The sequence below is a fragment of the Blastomyces gilchristii genome, assembly GCF_000003855.2.
Source record: "Blastomyces gilchristii SLH14081 genomic scaffold supercont1.8, whole genome shotgun sequence".
In the NCBI taxonomy this organism is placed as follows: Eukaryota; Fungi; Ascomycota; class Eurotiomycetes; order Onygenales; family Ajellomycetaceae; genus Blastomyces; species Blastomyces gilchristii.
The window spans coordinates 877,205-894,031 of NW_003101675.1; the positions used below are offsets into that span (position 1 = coordinate 877,205).

The 16,827-nt window shown below is 46.1% G+C and overlaps 6 protein-coding genes across 6 annotated transcripts; 2 read left to right on the top strand and 4 right to left on the bottom strand.

The window, feature by feature from the left end:
* Window positions 1-1,015: 1,015 nt before the first annotated feature.
* On the top strand, window positions 1,016-4,109 carry BDBG_04863 (phosphotransferase enzyme family protein). The gene is made up of 2 exons (XM_002624953.2): window positions 1,016-2,788; window positions 2,963-4,109. The coding sequence occupies exons 1-2, from the start codon at window positions 1,319-1,321 to the stop codon at window positions 3,083-3,085; spliced, it is 1,593 nt and encodes a 530-aa protein (XP_002624999.1). The 5' UTR covers window positions 1,016-1,318; the 3' UTR covers window positions 3,086-4,109.
* Window positions 2,507-7,689, bottom strand: BDBG_04864 (ribonucleoside-diphosphate reductase large chain). Its single transcript, XM_002624954.2, has 5 exons — window positions 7,411-7,689; window positions 7,126-7,283; window positions 6,089-7,029; window positions 4,524-6,022; window positions 2,507-4,396 (listed from the first exon to the last, which is right to left on the bottom strand). Exons 1-5 carry the CDS (start codon window positions 7,427-7,429, stop codon window positions 4,353-4,355), a joined length of 2,661 nt encoding a protein of 886 aa, XP_002625000.1. The 5' UTR covers window positions 7,430-7,689; the 3' UTR covers window positions 2,507-4,352.
* Window positions 7,690-7,842: 153 nt separating this feature from the next.
* Window positions 7,843-9,641, bottom strand: BDBG_04865 (uncharacterized protein). The gene is made up of 4 exons (XM_002624955.2): window positions 9,618-9,641; window positions 8,931-9,503; window positions 8,658-8,803; window positions 7,843-8,553 (listed from the first exon to the last, which is right to left on the bottom strand). The coding sequence occupies exons 2-4, from the start codon at window positions 9,023-9,025 to the stop codon at window positions 8,333-8,335; spliced, it is 462 nt and encodes a 153-aa protein (XP_002625001.1). The 5' UTR covers window positions 9,026-9,503; window positions 9,618-9,641; the 3' UTR covers window positions 7,843-8,332.
* BDBG_04866 (phosphoribulokinase/uridine kinase) lies at window positions 9,523-12,917 on the bottom strand. The gene is made up of 3 exons (XM_002624956.2): window positions 12,567-12,917; window positions 10,654-11,649; window positions 9,523-10,555 (listed from the first exon to the last, which is right to left on the bottom strand). Exons 2-3 carry the CDS (start codon window positions 10,691-10,693, stop codon window positions 9,882-9,884), a joined length of 714 nt encoding a protein of 237 aa, XP_002625002.1. The 5' UTR covers window positions 10,694-11,649; window positions 12,567-12,917; the 3' UTR covers window positions 9,523-9,881.
* On the top strand, window positions 11,248-13,198 carry BDBG_04867 (uncharacterized protein). Its single transcript, XM_002624957.2, has 2 exons — window positions 11,248-12,678; window positions 12,737-13,198. The coding sequence occupies exons 1-2, from the start codon at window positions 11,726-11,728 to the stop codon at window positions 12,738-12,740; spliced, it is 957 nt and encodes a 318-aa protein (XP_002625003.1). The 5' UTR covers window positions 11,248-11,725; the 3' UTR covers window positions 12,741-13,198.
* Window positions 13,106-16,123, bottom strand: BDBG_04868 (uncharacterized protein). The gene is made up of 3 exons (XM_002624958.2): window positions 15,062-16,123; window positions 14,776-14,921; window positions 13,106-14,598 (listed from the first exon to the last, which is right to left on the bottom strand). Exons 1-3 carry the CDS (start codon window positions 15,227-15,229, stop codon window positions 14,337-14,339), a joined length of 576 nt encoding a protein of 191 aa, XP_002625004.2. The 5' UTR covers window positions 15,230-16,123; the 3' UTR covers window positions 13,106-14,336.
* Window positions 16,124-16,827: the final 704 nt, after the last annotated feature.

Consider the following 16,827-nt stretch of genomic DNA (forward strand, 5'->3'; position numbering starts at 1 on the left):
AGGGAGGGGTGTTAAGGGGGGGGGTTAGGGCCCCGGGGGGAAAGTTTTAAGGGGCTGCTCCAGCAGCAAAAACGAAGGTTAACCAAGCCTTTGAAAACTTTTTTGAAATGGTTTACTTTCTCTCCTTAGTATCAAAAATCAAAAACTCGGTTACGCGTGCTTTGCGCTTGCGCAGCCCCCTCTACCACTTCCATCCTCTATCTCTACCTCTCTCTTACCACCCCTTCGACCCCGTATCAACTCTATCATCATTATCAGATTAATCAGAGCCGTACAGGCCGCAGAGCCGGCTGTTCAATCCCATCCATGAATTCAAAAGAGTGCATATGACATCACATGAGATCATGTTACAGAGCATTTAGCAGCACATGCTATAAACACAGAGATCAAAAATGAACAGAGAGAATAGTATAAGAAATGTAAATACTGTAGAAAATGTATAAAAATAGCAGAATGGAAAAAAAAAAAAAAATATTTGAAGATTGATCTGAGCTGTATAAGTCAGAGCATTCAAATATTTTTAATAAGATGTATATGATGTTATATTACAGTGTGTTTTTCGCATGGAAAAGTTGGTTTTTCTAAAATAAATAGAGAGAAGAGATAAACTAGTTATGATAATATATAACTTATCTCATGCATGATCAGAATCTCTCACTGTCTTATCTTTCTCTTTCTCTTTTTCTCTTTCTTCTAGTGAAAAGACTGCTGCAAGTGTCACATCAGATTTTCATCAGTATCACAGTGTGTGTGACAGAGTACAGTATATTGAATAAATATAAAAACACTCACAGACTTTTTATATATATATATGTATATATATATATATATTCATCAATCAACACAGAAATATTATTGTCTGTGCTCTTTTTATTTTGTGAGAATATAAATATGAGTAAACAGATGTTTTGATATATTGATATCCAGGAATTCTTTTTTTTCCTTCTCACAGAGTTCATGTTTTCACAGATATGCATGATACACATGATATGTGTGTATATATGTGTGTATATCTATTTACTTTCACAGATGCTGGTTTTTATTCTCAGGGGTTTTTCTTTCCCTCAACTATTTACTTTCATTTGTTTATCAGACGGTTTTTTTTTTACCTTGATATGGATGCTCCTTCTCTATACCCAGTGTTTTTCCTTGGGTGCTATCTGGCACGTCCTGAGTATGGCAAGTTATGAAGTCTACATCATTTAACTATCTCCTTTTCTTTTTTGTTTTACTCTTTTTTTTTTTTTTTTTTTCTCTCCAAGAAGCGGGAAGATCTTCGAAGAAAACAAATAAACACCTACCCCTCATTTTATAACCAATGGAGCCGCATTGGCCTTCTCTATCAGCAGCCAAAACCCACAGAGACAGTTGGACCGAAAGATTCCTCGTCGAACGGACAGAGGACCTATGTCGATTCGTCGAATCCGTCCGCGGCTTTGGAAGATGTACCGCCATCTCCCGCTGCCGAAGCGGTCACAATGTAATTCTGCGGCTACGGTGGCAGGCCTCCGACGCGAGTGACTGGGCGATCCGCATCCCTATCCCCGAGAACTCAGTGTTCATGAGGGAAAAGCTACGGAACGAAGTCGCCATGCTAAACTATCTTGACACTCATACCACCGTGCCTATCCCTAGGGTGTACAAGGTAGGAACGGCAGCAGACAATCCGACGGGCCTTGGGCCGTTTATCATTACAAATTGGATCAAGGGGAGGAGTCTCGTGAAGGTCCTTCGGGAGCGGAATTTGCTTGCGCCCGATGGCTTTGTCCTTGTGCCGGAGGGCGAGCGGATCATGAAACGCGTCTATGGCCAGATTGCCGGGTTCCTGCTGCAGCTCTGGACGAAGGAGTTTGAGAAGATTGGCGCGGTCGGTGTATATGAGGGCGTGGGCGCGCGCGCGGGCGCGTTGGGTGGTTATGAAGTTCGGTACCCGCCCCTAACTCTTTATATGAATGAGCTGGTGAGGAGGTACGGGTTGAAGAAAACTGCGCTCCCCCAGCAGACATACTCGCGCTCCCATGAGTATTTCAAGGCCCTCCTTGGAATGCAGTGGTCCCATGTCGTGCTCCAGAAGAACAGTGTCAGAAACTCAACAGACGCAAGGGAAAAATTTACTGTCCGGGGCGCGATGGCCCTCGTGGCGAGCTCCTTTATCAGCAGGGACGTAGACAACGAGGCACCCTTCAGACTATTTTCTGACGACTTCAGTCTTTCCAACGTGCTTGTGGACGAAAATTTTGAAATCACCGGGATTACAGACTGGGGTTTTACCTACGCGGCGCCCTCGCAATTTGCATACAGTTGCCCATGGTGGCTGACGGCTTTACCGCCAGATACAATTATACAGAGGTTCGGCATGAGCCGATTCAGAGAGGTGTACACTCGCCAGTTTGCTATTTTCGTAGACCAACTGAAACTACGCGAGATCGAAAGCGGCATGCAAGGGCCTGGCTCGCTGTCGTCGAAGATGGTGAACTCCTTTCTGAACCGTGGAGCCTGGTTCGTGCTCGCGTGTCGCATGGGTGCCATACTGGACGACGTATACTGGAGCATTCTTGACAATTTTTGCTGGGGTAGGGTGGTCTCTAGGGACGAGCGCGTAATGTGGTTGGCAGCGGTCGCTGCAGACCGTGACTACTATATACGAGACCGGGAAGTATTTGTTGAGAGGAAAATCCGCGATCTGATAGAGTACTGTCGGTTAATGGGGATACCATGTACTGAGCGGTATGCGCCTCCTCCATCCGTTGTCAGGCTGCCTAGAGTCATGATGGATAAAATGACACAGGTATGTGGATATCATTTTTAAGGGGTTACTCTTTTTCTTTTTCTTTTTCTTTTTCTTTTTTTTTTTTTTTTTTTTTTTTTCGCTCTCCCCTGCTTTTACCCCTTTTGTGCAGGTTAGATAGATGCCCGTCATTATTGCGATAAAGCTCCATGCTGATAGCTAGCCTCTGTTCAGACGCCGTCGATGGTTGCTAGCGAGGGTGGTGATAATATCAATACCAATGACGATTACGATGGTGACGATGATATCGAGGAAGAAGATAGCGACGACGACGACGACGACGACGATGATGTATAGACAGACATACCGGCTTTCCACCTACGTTTTGTCTTTGTTCCCTATACTTTGTAACAAAAACATTTATCTTCTGTCGCTCCCCCTCTTTTTCTCGTCTTTTGCATTCTTTTCTTTTTTTTTTCCCTTTTCTTAGGTTGCTCCTTTTCTGCCCTATTTTGTCTCCTAGTTTGTATGAAAGTTTGAATAGATGATGGGCTTGATAGAGTATATTTCTGCCCTGTGGATCGGTTTTTTGTTTATTCATAGGTATGTACGTATCTACGGTACGTACTGTACATATATGTGCGGAGTACTACATAGGTAGTTTGCTGCTTCGTTTCTATCAATAAGATAAATCAAACTAACTGGAGGGTGAGGTGGATTGGTAAAAGATTATGCTATGCATATCCGCCCGGATTGTATTCTATACTGTGCGTACGGTAAGCTGTGTGTAATACATACAGCCTATGTATGAGAGAGGAATATTAAACGTCAGAACCTACTTGGGCAACTAAAACGTCCGTGTCCGGACTTATAATAATAATAAGTAGAGCATGCTTTTCATAGCTCATTTCTTGTCACTTTCATTTCCCAACTGAGAGGGAAGGGAAGGGAAAAGGTACGAGGGCGATGTGAATAAAACAAAAATAGAAAAGAAAAGAAAAGACAAGAAAACACAAAGAAGGAAGCTCGGAGGGAAGATCGTATTTGTTAAAACATAAATTCGCGGGGTACTAGTTTCTATTTTCACATTGAACACATAAGCGAGAAAAGCAAAACGGCGAGAAAAGATAGAAAGAGATAAAAACCGGACAGAGCTGCAATGTAATAGTTATATAAATGGCAAAACAAGGGTAGGTTTCGTATAGAAGATGTAGGATAACGATGCCACGTTAAGGGGGGTGGGTGAGGGTTACGAACTGATAAATGCATAGCAGAAAGCACAAGCAAAACCAAAACCAGAAGCGCAGACAGACAATGAAGAAAGACAATAATAGCATTAGAGCTCATACATATCCATGAATAACTATCATTACAGTGACGATGTGGCATAGGAAATAAAAAATATAAAATAAAATAAAAGGGGAATTAGGCCAGGGCAGATGACGACATGATTAAAAATAGAATAAAGGAAAAGGAATATTGGTCAATCGATCAATATACCGGGTGGTAGTTGATGCGATAGGTAGTCTTATAGGCACGTAGTCCATACATCGATCGGTGGTGTGTGGTCGTTTGATTCTGATATTGTGCGTGACATGACAATAGTAGAGCATATGCACCTCGTTTAACCACTGCACATCACGCAGGACTCGGGATTCTCAATACTGCCTGAAAGTGGGTTATAGCTTCGTTAGCAACAATCACATTGGGACAAAACCAACAAGCCGAGGCGTGAAGGGAAGCCCATAAACCGACACACCAAAAGCAGAGAACTAAAAAGCCAAATATTACTCACAAGCAATAACTTCCTGCGAATATATATCCCCTTCGGTCTCTTCATCACCGCCAACCTCTCCATTCGTCGAATCACCAGATCCGTTGGCCTTGGCCTTGGTATTTTGCGATGACGTCAACTCACCACTCTGCTGGGAAACAGTGGGCTCCGGGGAAATAGTTTTCGAGCTCAGGTCAGCAGCCATGGTGTTTCCTTTAGACATGGATGACGTCTGGTCATTGGTCTGTATTTGATCGTACATGGGTCGAGGAACAGAGGAGTAGGCACTAGTATAACTGGACGAAACGCCACCACGCTTCTTCATCGCACCATTGACACGCGCAACGTTGGTGTCTGCAACTTTGAGCTGTTCTTGGTCCACGGTGAATTGAATTGGAGCTGAAGCAGCCATTGTACGGAGATAGTACATTCCGGTCTTCAAGCCAAGTTTCCAGCCAGTGAAATGCATGCTGGTAATCTTACCCATAGTGGGCTCCTTCAAATGGATATTGAGCGACTGGGATTGGTCGATGAATGCACCTCGATCAGCAGCCATCTGGACAATAGTTCGCTGGGATATTTCCCAGACAGTCTTATATAGCGCTTTGATATCCTGCGGGATGTTGGGAATGTTCTGAATCGAGCCTCCATCCGCAATGATACGATTTTTCATGTTGTCGGACCAGAGCCCCATGTCCACGAGGTCCTTCAGGAGCCAAGGGTTGACAATCTGGAATTCACCCGCTAGAACACGGCGCGAGTAGATATTAGAGGTGTAGGGTTCAAAGCATTCGTTGAACCCAAGAATCTGACTGGTGCTGGCAGTAGGCATGGGCGCAACAAGCAAGCTGTTGCGCACTCCATGCTTAGCAATATCCTGTTTTAGCGAGTCCCAATCCCAGAGGTCGGTGGGAGTGACATTCCACATATCATACTGGAGGATACCCTGAGAGACTGGGGACCCTTCATAGGTGGAATATGGCCCGTCGATCTTGGCCAGCTCACAGGACGCAGTCAAACTTGCGTGGTAAATTGTTTCGAAAATTTGAATGTTCAGCTGTTTAGCTTCAGGGGATTCGAATGGAAGTCGCAGAGCAAGGAAAGCATCAGCAAGGCCCTGTACACCGCAAGCAATAGGACGGTGCCGGAAGTTGCTTCGCTTCGCTTCCTCGACTGGATAGTAGTTCCCATCGATGATTTTATTAAGGTTTCGAACGACAACTTGAGTTACTTCGTGGAGCTTGCCGAAATCATACTCTCCCCTGACAGGATCCACGAAAGTCGGCAAAGCAATAGACGCCAAGTTGCAAACCGCTACTTCATCTGGCGAGCAATATTCAATGATCTCAGTGCACAGGTTAGAGCTTCTGATTGTGCCTAAATTCTTTTGGTTGCTCTTCTTGTTGCACGCGTCTTTGTAAAGCATAAACGGGTTACCGGTCTCAGTCTGAGCTTCAAGAATAGCATACCAAAGCTTCTGCGCTTTGATGGTTTTCTTGCCTCTGCCTTCCTTTTCGTACCTATACAAAGAGTCAGATTAGTCGTCCTTATATAGTTGTTTTGGTTTCGGGGAGCAGTAAACCTACTTTTCGTAAAGAGCATCAAATTCTTCACCATAGACATCTGCCAAGCCTGGTGCTTCATTGGGGCAGAAGAGAGTCCACTCGCCATTCTTCTCAACACGCTTCATGAACAGATCGGGCGTCCAGAGAGCAAGGAAGAGATCGCGAGCGCGAACCTCTTCCTTGCCATGGTTCTTACGAAGGTCCAAGAACTCAAAGATATCGGTGTGCCACGGCTCGAGATAAATGGCGAAGGCTCCTGGTCGCTTGTTACCTCCCTGATCGACATATCTAGCGGTATTGTTGAAAACGCGGAGCATGGGAACAATTCCATTTGAGGAACCATTCGTCCCTGCAATGTAAGAGCCAGTGCCACGAATACGGTGAATGTTGAGACCAATACCACCAGCAGTCTTCGAAATCAAAGCACAAGTTTTCAACGTGTCGTAAATGCCCTCAATACTGTCTTCCTTCATATCGATGAGGAAGCAAGAAGCCATCTGAGGTTGGGGGGTACCAGCATTGAAGAGTGTGGGAGAAGCGTGAGTGAAAAATTTCTGGGACATGAGATTATAGGTCTCGATGACTTTTTCTACATCATCACCGTGAATTCCGACAGCAACACGCATGATCATGTGTTGTGGTCGTTCAGCAACTTTGCCATTGATTCGAAGTAGATAAGACCGCTCCAGAGTCTTAAATCCGAAGTATTGGTAGTTGAAATCACGATCATAGACAATGGCGGAGTTAAATTCATCTGCATGACGCATCACTGTTTCGTACGTGCCCTGCGATATCATCGGGGCAGGCCGTTGGTTTTTCGGGTTGTGGTAATGGTACAGGTCATCTATCACTGAAGAAAACTGTTTCTTCGTTTGCTTATGGAGGTTGGATACAGCTATCCGGGCAGCTAGGATGGCATAGTCGGGATGGGTGACGGTCATATACGCCGCAGTTTCAGCTGCCTATACATATATGAACAAGACACAGTCAGACAGTATCCTTTGGGATAGAAGCAATTGGGTCTGGGGGAGGGGAGGGGGGAGGGGGGAGGTTCGTACCAAGTTGTCCAGCTCCACAGTGGTCACACCTTGGTAAACACCGGAAATGACCTTCTGGGTGATAGCTGCAGCATCGACATGCTCTGGATCCAGGCCATAGCAGAGTCTGGATACACGAGCTGTGATCTTGTCGAACTGCACACGCTCCTTGCGTCCATCTAAAGTTTACATCAATGTCAGCTTGAGCCTCAGTTCGCATTCTCACAAAAACGCCATCAAGATGACAGGCCGAGGTCTGTAAGGAAAATATAGCTCAATAGGAGAGGAAGACCACGAGGAACTCACCTCTCTTGTAAACAAACATCTTGAAGTTCCCCCTCTGCTAAATTGTTTCCACGTTGTTGGTAAAGCTCTTCTACAAAATGGCAAACGGCGAGGAAGATAGATATGAAACGGATATAGAAAGGGGGGATGAGACGGAAATTGAGGAATGAGGATGGAGAATGTAGAATGGAAGAGGAAGAGGAAGATGAAGTCGAAGTGGCAGCAGAAGGTAGCGGTGGTGGGGAGGAAGAATTTGCTTTGAAAGCAAGACGCGTTCCTCGAGAGCTGGGGAAAAGACGCGCGTGGTTGGCGTGGTTTTTGCCTTAATGGGCGGGCAGCGTCCACTGTGGCGGGAGATCACGTGGCCATACACACAGCGGGATATCCACATGTTACTATACCTAGAGTTAGTTATCGCTCATTATTATATTTTCTGGCTACGGTATTGAATTATAGCTTGAAAATTATTGACATTAATTGTCTATAGATATATGTGGTTTTTACTGTGTTCCGATTTCCCGCTACAAATGTCCATAGTTTTCGGATAAGAGCTCAATCCAAATTTCTCCAGGGAAGTAGAATATACAGAGGAGCGAGGAGCCAGGAGGAATATCTCTAGATTTGAAATATCGGTATTAAAGCGACCACGAAAGATAGTATAATCTGCAATACCCGAAAAAGCAACCTAGCACAATGACGAATAAATGATACAAAGTAAGGAAATCTTGGATTGTAAGGGAGAGGACAATAAATTAAGAAAATAAGTGACTTTGGCCACGTCTATAAAAAAGGAGGAAAACCCCTGGCCATACCCCGTTCTCTTATGACAGTAATGCTTTAAGAGGTTAAAAAAAAGCAAACAACGCAAAAATATATTTATCTGATATGGTACGGTGCGAGATGGCGTAGTGTGCGCTTGTTTAATATGTTACACCTGCTGTGCTCACATAGTCGAGACAAGCCCAACGAAAGCGACGACGGCTGCGACGGTGAAAGAGTTGGCATTGTGTACGTATCCGGCGGACTCATCGGTGGGTGAGGAACCAGGGGAGCTGGTGGTGGGATTGGCACCGCTGCCGTTGCCATTATCATCATCACCATCGTCATCACCACCACCATTCGAGCCACCAGGAGAGCCATTCGGCTTGCTGATATCGATGAGTGCTACACCAAATACAAATTCGTTTATTAGTTCCAATTTGCGTCCCGTAATGTCAAAGTAACCCCTTTGTTGAGGAAGAGGAGAAGAGCGAAAAGTGACAACATACAAACTTTCTGACCAGCTTCAGCGCAAGAGTCTGAGAACGATTTCAGAGCATCCTTCACGGTACCCTCCGGGCACATTTTCACGATTTCGCGCTGGACATCCTTGTTGGCGCAGATATTCTTGAAGTCAAGAGGGTCCTTTTGGGTGCTATTGATTGAGCCATTAACAATTAATTCCTGGGCTAGGTTTACCATGCTCCCATTCTCCAAAACGAGAGCTCTTCTCTCTTGGTCCCCTTTTCCTTGTGGGGGAATTTTTGGGGGGTTTAACGTACTTGATAGCTCCAATAAGACAACCAGGGGCCACGGCGATGACGGCGTTGAATAGAGCCAACAGGGCGGCGAAGAAGACAAATTTAGAGGCAAACATTTTGACGGTTTTTTTTTTCCGGATTGCTAGTTACCGTAACTAAGAAAAAGCACGAGGCTGGTGTTGTTCTTGAAACAGAGGCTGGTTCGTTTTGATTCGAAACGAAGTTCGTCGAAAGCTGCGCAGCAGAACTAAGCTGAAAGATAAAAGCGAGTGTCGAACAGAGGGTTGTCAAATTAACTCAGGTAGTAGTACGGAGTAGATAAGGAATGACTTGGTTAAATGGACGTAAAGGGGAAAAAAATGAATGAATGAAGGTTACAAAGGGTCGGGTTGTTGAGTCTTGCTCGGATGCAAATAATGGCAAACAAATGGCAGGGGCGATTGACTTGACATGGCGGCCCGAAGCGGCGGGTACACGGTCGGTCGGTTCCTGCCAAGCCCTCAGACTAGCTGGAAGTGGTTTAGCGTGTGCTCCTTGGCTGTTTCACCCGAATATCAAAGGTCAAAAAGGGAACACAACATGGCTCTGCTCTGGCTTCAAGGTTCACAAACAATATAGAACACAGATCACGGAGTATTAGTATTATTATTAAAGAGTGTGGAACGGACAAATCCAGTGTTCCTACTGTGGGGTACTGACCCTACTTACCCCTAACGAAGATCCAGTATCATGCGGTGACACTTCCCCCCTTTTAGGCCCACGCAATACTTCTCGTCCATATCGGATATCAGATAATATCACCCGCTTCAGTCTTCAATAACCAAAAACAGAACAATAATAACCATGAAATACTTCCGATTGCAGGAATCAAACACAAGCTGGACAGAAAATGACCAAAATCAAGCCATTAATAAAAACCAGTTGTCCCCCTTCCCCCTCCCCTCCCCCTTCTCCCCATTTCCAATCAAAACCTTAAGTCTTCCACTCCTCATCCTCCCGACTAACAATAACCTCCTGCACATCCATACGGAAATCCACAATTTCCCTCCCATTAACCAAATCATTCTCGACCGCCCTCCGATCCGCCTCCGCCTCATCTTTCGCAATCCCAGCCTTCACGTGCCGCGCAACCAACCTCTTCCGCGCCGTCTCAAAATCTACCTCAACAAACCACAACTCATCCATCAATCGCGCCGCCTCCTCCCACGGCTCCTTCCCCAGACTTAGATAATTGCCCTCGAAAAATATCACCCGCGACGTCGCGGGGATGGGCACGTCGTTTTCCACGGGATCTTTGATGGCATGGTCGAAACTCGGCGCGTAGAACGTGCGCGAGCCTGGGGCCAATGGTTCCCGCAGCGCACGTACCAGTTGCAGGAATTTGTCGGGGTCGAAGGTAAACGCTGCGCCCCGTCTCGCGATCGCGTAGGCCGGTTCTGGCATTGCGGCGAGCTGGGCGCGGGAGAGATGGTAGCCGTCCATTGAAACCGAGGTTGCAATGGGCGCGGCTGCGTCGGGGTAGGTTGTGGAGTACCGCTGGTTTATCCGTTTGGTCATTGCGGTTGCTAGGGAGGTTTTGCCGGAGCCGGGGATTCCACTGATGGCAATCATGAGGCGCGCGGAAGGCGAGGTGGAGAGGAATTTGGCTGTGGGTGTTTTAGACAAGTAAGAGTCATCTTCAAGGAAATATTCTAGATTCTGTGGAATATAGATTGGGACGGGAAAGGGCAATTTTGAAGCTAACCCCAGGCCTTGTCCACGAGTCTGCTGACCTGCTCTTCCATCTTCCAGGACAGACTAGAGACTACTCTTCTTCGAAAGGGGGATATGTGCTGAGGTATATAGGAAGACAGCAGCGTCCATAAATATGAGGCACACGATCCTCCAAGGGCACATTCAGTCAACCCACAAGGCAGAAAATGAATGACAGATGTTTCTCATCTAAATGCGACAGCAACCATTGAACATAAATTACCGCAGGCCACTCCTCCCGGGGGTCCCTGACGTCCGGAGTAGACCCCTCCGTTACAAGAGATGCTGGTCCATGCCTTGGTAGAGCCTCTAGGTCGCGCTGCCCCACGTTGAGATTATGTCACAATATAGCCAGCAAAATGTCGGCGCGGCGGAGTCATGGTCGGCCCGAGAAGCCTGGCCTTGGCGACGTCTATACTCCGTATTTGGTTCGGAGATAGAGTGGAGTGATTCGTCTTGCCACACTCGCTGTTGCAGAGTACGGATGGAGTATTTGGTGCCTGAATGTGTGCAAATGACCCAATGAGAACTTGACATTTTCCTTCCTGGAGCACGCGGTTCTCCTATTGAAATTAATTCCGAGGCGCTTTAGCCGCAGCGTGTTTAATAATGAGTAACAACGATAGGACATAGTTCATTGGCTTGGTATGTAGTTACTGTATTCTGCAGGCGTCTGCGGGCTACCGAGTATAAGAAATTCTCATCTTTAATCCATCTTTCACAGTCGGTTTATTTTCGTCCTTGAATTATCATATATCATATGGTCGGCAAGTGAAGCGCCCAGAGGCATCAAACTTCCCGAAGTGGATGGGTCCTCCTGTCAACCTCGAATACCTCTTTCTGCAGGATGAGGGAATTCCAGGAGCTGTCCACATTTATGATAGCTAATAAGCTTTGACTATCATAATTGTACTTGTACAGTTTTGTCGTAGTGACAGTGACGTCAATGAGGAAGTGTTTTGGATGCGTTCGAGAACATCAACAAGACCTAGGGATATCATCAGCAACTTCTGGCTCTTCATTCAACAAGATACTAGCCAGCGGAATCACAATAGAGATATAAAATGCAAGATAGCGAAGCAACTAAGCAGTCTATATCACAACCAGGGGCAAATTCTGAGCCCCTGGGACATCCACTGGCCCGCTCCCTTCACTCACGAGAGTCAGAAAAAGTGACCAACAAATTGTCAAAGCAAAGTCGCCGCTTTTTGGAGCAGTTGCATCTTCCTCCAGATGTCAGTGAATATGAATACTCAGGACTTCCTCATCTACAAGAAGTTACAGGTCAAGCCTACAATCGTTTTATCACAAATAGGACTCAAAGCCCATTTGTGATCTTTACAAATCTCCCAGTGGATGAATTTGAACAGAACGAAGACAACTTCTTTGGCAGAGTGGACTACAATCCGAACCTGCAGCTCCTAATCCTGACAATGGTTTCCTTCCCATATGAGGTGGCAGCTGGTGTCTTTGGAAGACTTGTTGATGATAGGGCAAAAGAGAATGATGTTCGACGTATCCTCCTTCCCCGAGGCAGTACCCGAACAGACACGCCAGACAGGTGGAAGCAAGCTGATAAGTCATGGATTCCCCGCGATCTTCCTCCAGGAAGAACCACCCAGTGGCCGAGCATCGCCGTAGAGGTCGGATATTCGGAAACACGAGAAAAGCTAAAAAGCGACATGAAATTTTGGCTTAACACCAATAATGAAGTAAGAATGGCCCTTTCAATTGATATAAAGAGACCAAGCGGGACCATCTTTATTACAGCTTGGAAACGTGGGGCTCCGATCCCGCCCAGAATGTCTTCTAATCCGGAACCTCAAGCAACACAAGAAATAAAAATTGAGCGAGGGAAGGCTGGCCAGAAACCACATATAACCGGTAACAGCAACTTGACCATACCTTTTGAGAATATAATGCTCCGCAGACCTGGCCAAGGGGAAGTGGACTTTGTCATCTCACGAGAAGATTTGCTGGAAGTGGCAGAGGGTGTTTGGTTTGCTATGGACAACAAGTAAGCATTTTTGGGGAGGCGAGGGAGTATTGAAAATTGACTAATCATTATCGAAAAGATGAATGGGAATTACGGACAGATGCGATGCAGCCGGCGCATATGAATGATATGATAGCAGCACAACGAGGTTAGCGACTAGGTCGGAAATATGAGTTGGAGGCGGAAAAAAACTAGTTGGGGCATGGCATGGGACTACCAAGGCCATCCAAGGCAGAACAAGGGCCCTCGGAGGTTTTTTGTAACTTATCAACAAGGCGACATGGAGTGCGTAGTCTGGTTAGGCATGCTCTGACTACAGCGTACAAATAGGAGAGAGAGCTTCCTTTCTCATTATTATTACACATACTCTATACGCAATAATATTACTGTCTCTCATTCTATTACTGTCAAGATAAGAAAGAGCTTCAAAATCAAGATATAACTGTACAGGACCCGTTCCAAGCATCTCACGACCTCCTATTATTAGTATACTCTACGCTGGTTATCCCGGTATTTTCGTTAGGGTCCCCCTAATATTTTAGTGGCATACTAAATATCATTATGGGGGTATCGGTGAACATTCTCGCGTTTGAAGCAACAGTGAAAAGGTGATTTAGGCCACACACCTCATTTACTCTGTACACCTTGACTAACTATCCCCGGGCAACAAGGTCATTAATCCTACAACAAGCGGGTGTACTACTGATCCAAGAAAGTAATGTTTCTGACTGCTCAACTTGACCACTGAAAGATTGATTAACTATAGAAAAGTGAGGTCCCTCTTGAGCCAACTTTGCTTGAGCTTTGTCAAATTGTTAAAGGCCGGCGCTGAACATCTAGACCGCCCGCTGTGTTATATACAAATGTTCTGTACTCCGTACAGGCGAACATAGTATATTATATTATATGCTCGCAAACTTCAGCAGGAGGTGCTGGGGCCCCAAAACCAAATGCCAGTTGTGCAAGTTTATCATCTATATCCACCACCCATATATATACGTATCCAGAGAACGCGGTAAAGAAAGCAGCTAGCTGCGAATAGCAAAGCTCCCGATTCACACAATGCCAAAGGATTGAGGCGCAATTTATTTACAGCGTTGATGACGACAGGAAACTGCGCCGCGGGGATTCAGACGGCGATATGATTTGAATCGTAAGCTATTCCTCCTACCGCTGCGTAATGGCATACCATACCAGCACACATAGGAGGAAGGGAGAGCAATCGCAGGAGCTCTGGGAAACTCAACCTAACCGAGCGCCAATGTATAGTGACAGGAGTATTTATCGTCAACGAGATGTCGGATCCTCCACTAATAGCTGATCGACGAGTCAACAAATAAAATATCGGTTGACGACACAGTTTGTTTCATAGAACTCAGGCTGTGAAAGAAGATAAAATTCATCCAGTTTAAACTTCTTTAGTAGGCGGCATTCACTCCCAATACAAACATCTCAAAATGCACAATTCGCCAAACCAAGAAAATCAAAACCCAAGAGGGGGGGGGAATCATATGAATCATACATATACTGACTGAGTTGAAGAAAAAAGAGAAAACGAGGGCAAAAAAGAGAGAAAGTCAGGCTCCTTAAAAGCCGCCAGACCTCATGATATCTCGAAGTCATTTTGGATTTTTTTTAGTTGTTTTTCCCAATCTCAACAATAATATCTTCTCCTATACTTATATCGCGGCAGCCATCGCAAGCGCCGCAGCTGCACCACCAATCACCCAATTGATGTTCCCAGTCTCTCTCGGCCCGGCATTTGGTGCCCCATCAGCCAGCTTCTCAATACCAGCGGTGGCCGTGACAGGTATGAATGCAGTCTCGATTTCACTTCCGGACAATGTAGTCTTGAGAGTGGCTTCTATGCCAGCCGACTCCACTATAAATGTGCATGCTGCAGATGTAGTGCCGCCGAGGGAACAGGCGGCATCAATACCACTAAGGGAAAGTAAGCAAGTATGAAATGGGCAGAACTTTTGGTCCATTTTTTCGTTCTTATAATTAACCCTCTTTCATCACACGGCTTTTGCTTGGTGAGGAAATCTGGAAGACGGCGGGCGGGCAATAGAAATTGAAGGAGGGATGAGAAAAAAATAAAACATGAAAAAAGCTCACATTCCAGATAACGATGCAGACTGCGCGTAAGTCTCGGGGCCTTGTATGATTGTGGCAACGTCAAACTCCTCGATTTCTTCACAGCGGCCGCTGATGAGGTTTGGCAAACAACCAATATCTACGGCGAATGTAATAGCATCTTTGCCCTATAGACGGAGAAGCGCTATTAGTTAGCTACGTTTTCCAATGCTACGTCTTCTTTTCTTCTTTATTTTCTTTCTCTATATAGAGAAAATGACCGGGGAGGGCCTTGCAAATGAACAAACGCGTTGAGAAGATATCTTACAACGTCAACGATAGATACTTCGGAGGGCACAGGAGAGGCGGCGGGAACGAGGAGGTTGAAGACAGTGACCGGGCCGGCCGCCGTAGTCGTTGGAGGCAAGGGAACTGTAGATGACTGCGCCATGCCCAGTGCTGCTAGGGAAAGCGTGAAGAATATAGACTTCATCATCGTGACTATATGGGAATGCAGATGTTGTCCTCAGTGTTCCCTTTTTTTTTTTTTTTTTTTTTTTTTTGTTGGGCACGTCAGCTTACGCCCAAGAGTTGGAAAAAGGAGCAAATTAGCACTATGATAATGGCTTTGTATCTCGGGTCGGCAAAGCAGAAAACATCAAGCCAACAGGGGCGATGCAACCATTTTATATATGTATCCTCTGCCCTCGCCAGTTTTGAAATTTCTTGTCCCTAGCTATTTGACGACTAACACAGCATGGAGTTAGCGTTGTGCCAAAGTTTTTGCCATGCCTAGTCTGTTCTCTGTGGATTCATATGTATCTCCGTCGCGCACACCATGGCTTCCATCGCCAAATCGGGCTTAAGGTGACGGCGTGCTGTTGACAAATAAAAACATCTGAAGCTAACGAATGCGCAGTTCACCTAACTGGCTGGGTTCTGATTCTTCTGAGCCAAGTCCCTGGACCGGGACCACCGACCAGGGACCACTAGAAGAGCCGATTCCTTTGTTAGCTGTTCTCAGCTCTTCTGGTGGAGAGACGGAGAGTCGGGCAAGGGGCCCCTGAGTCTGGTGGAAATGGGGACTCTTCTTTTTCTCCGACCACTCCCTGGTTTGTTATTATTGTGCCTCGTGAGTTTATCCAAGTTGATACATTCTCCCGGGAACATCCCGGCTCGAAATTCATGCGGCTTGCCACCCAACTTGAACCCCCCTCCAACTTCTCTGCTTCAGCCTAACCTGCGCAATTCGCTCTCCCGCATGACAATGCAATCCCAATTATTGATTTCCAACCGAGGGCATCACGATGCCTTCGCGTGGAGCAGCCTCCGTTGGTTGGTGGCTTTTCTCAAATCGACATCAGAGGCTTGAACGGCAAGAGGGTTGGGTGGGACAGCATCTGAACGCGAAAAATCATCTGTTTTAGTTGGATACATGTATTGTACAGTACATGAAACTTTGGCGCTCGTACGGAGTACCACGTACGTTCCAACTTACATAGTAGTACACACACACACACACACACATACACACACACGACCAGCTTTTTGGGGCCTTCAACAAACCTGAAGGCTCATTATATACGGATTAGCTACCATTTATAGGACCCCAATTGTCGTGACGGAAGTATTTGCTGTTTGAGGCGTTGCACCTCTACAGAACACGAAAGTCCCAACCTTCATACGACCCCCCCTCAAGTGTTTCCATTGACACTGTCCCTGACCTTCAGCCGGTAAGCGCTACTGCCAAAAGCTCCTCTCATCAATTGTGTGTGAGTCATTCATCTGAGGAAACAAAACAAAATAAGGCCACCTGCGCACCATGTTGGAAGGCCAAGCAACTGTAAACCAAGACAGGCTAATTTTCATACCAGGGCTGAGGCATATATCCGTGGATTTAACATCTAGTAGAGCTAGACGAGGGGTTCTTCACTCCCAAGGACCTGCAAAGTAACTGAAGTGATGGGAAGAGGAAGATGACGATGAAGAATTACACTCCTCAGTGCGGCGTGGAAATCTATGCTACCCTTTTCCCGCTTAACCGCGGGCGTATTGCCGCCTGTTCAGATTGTATGACGAATTTTTGAAGCTCTG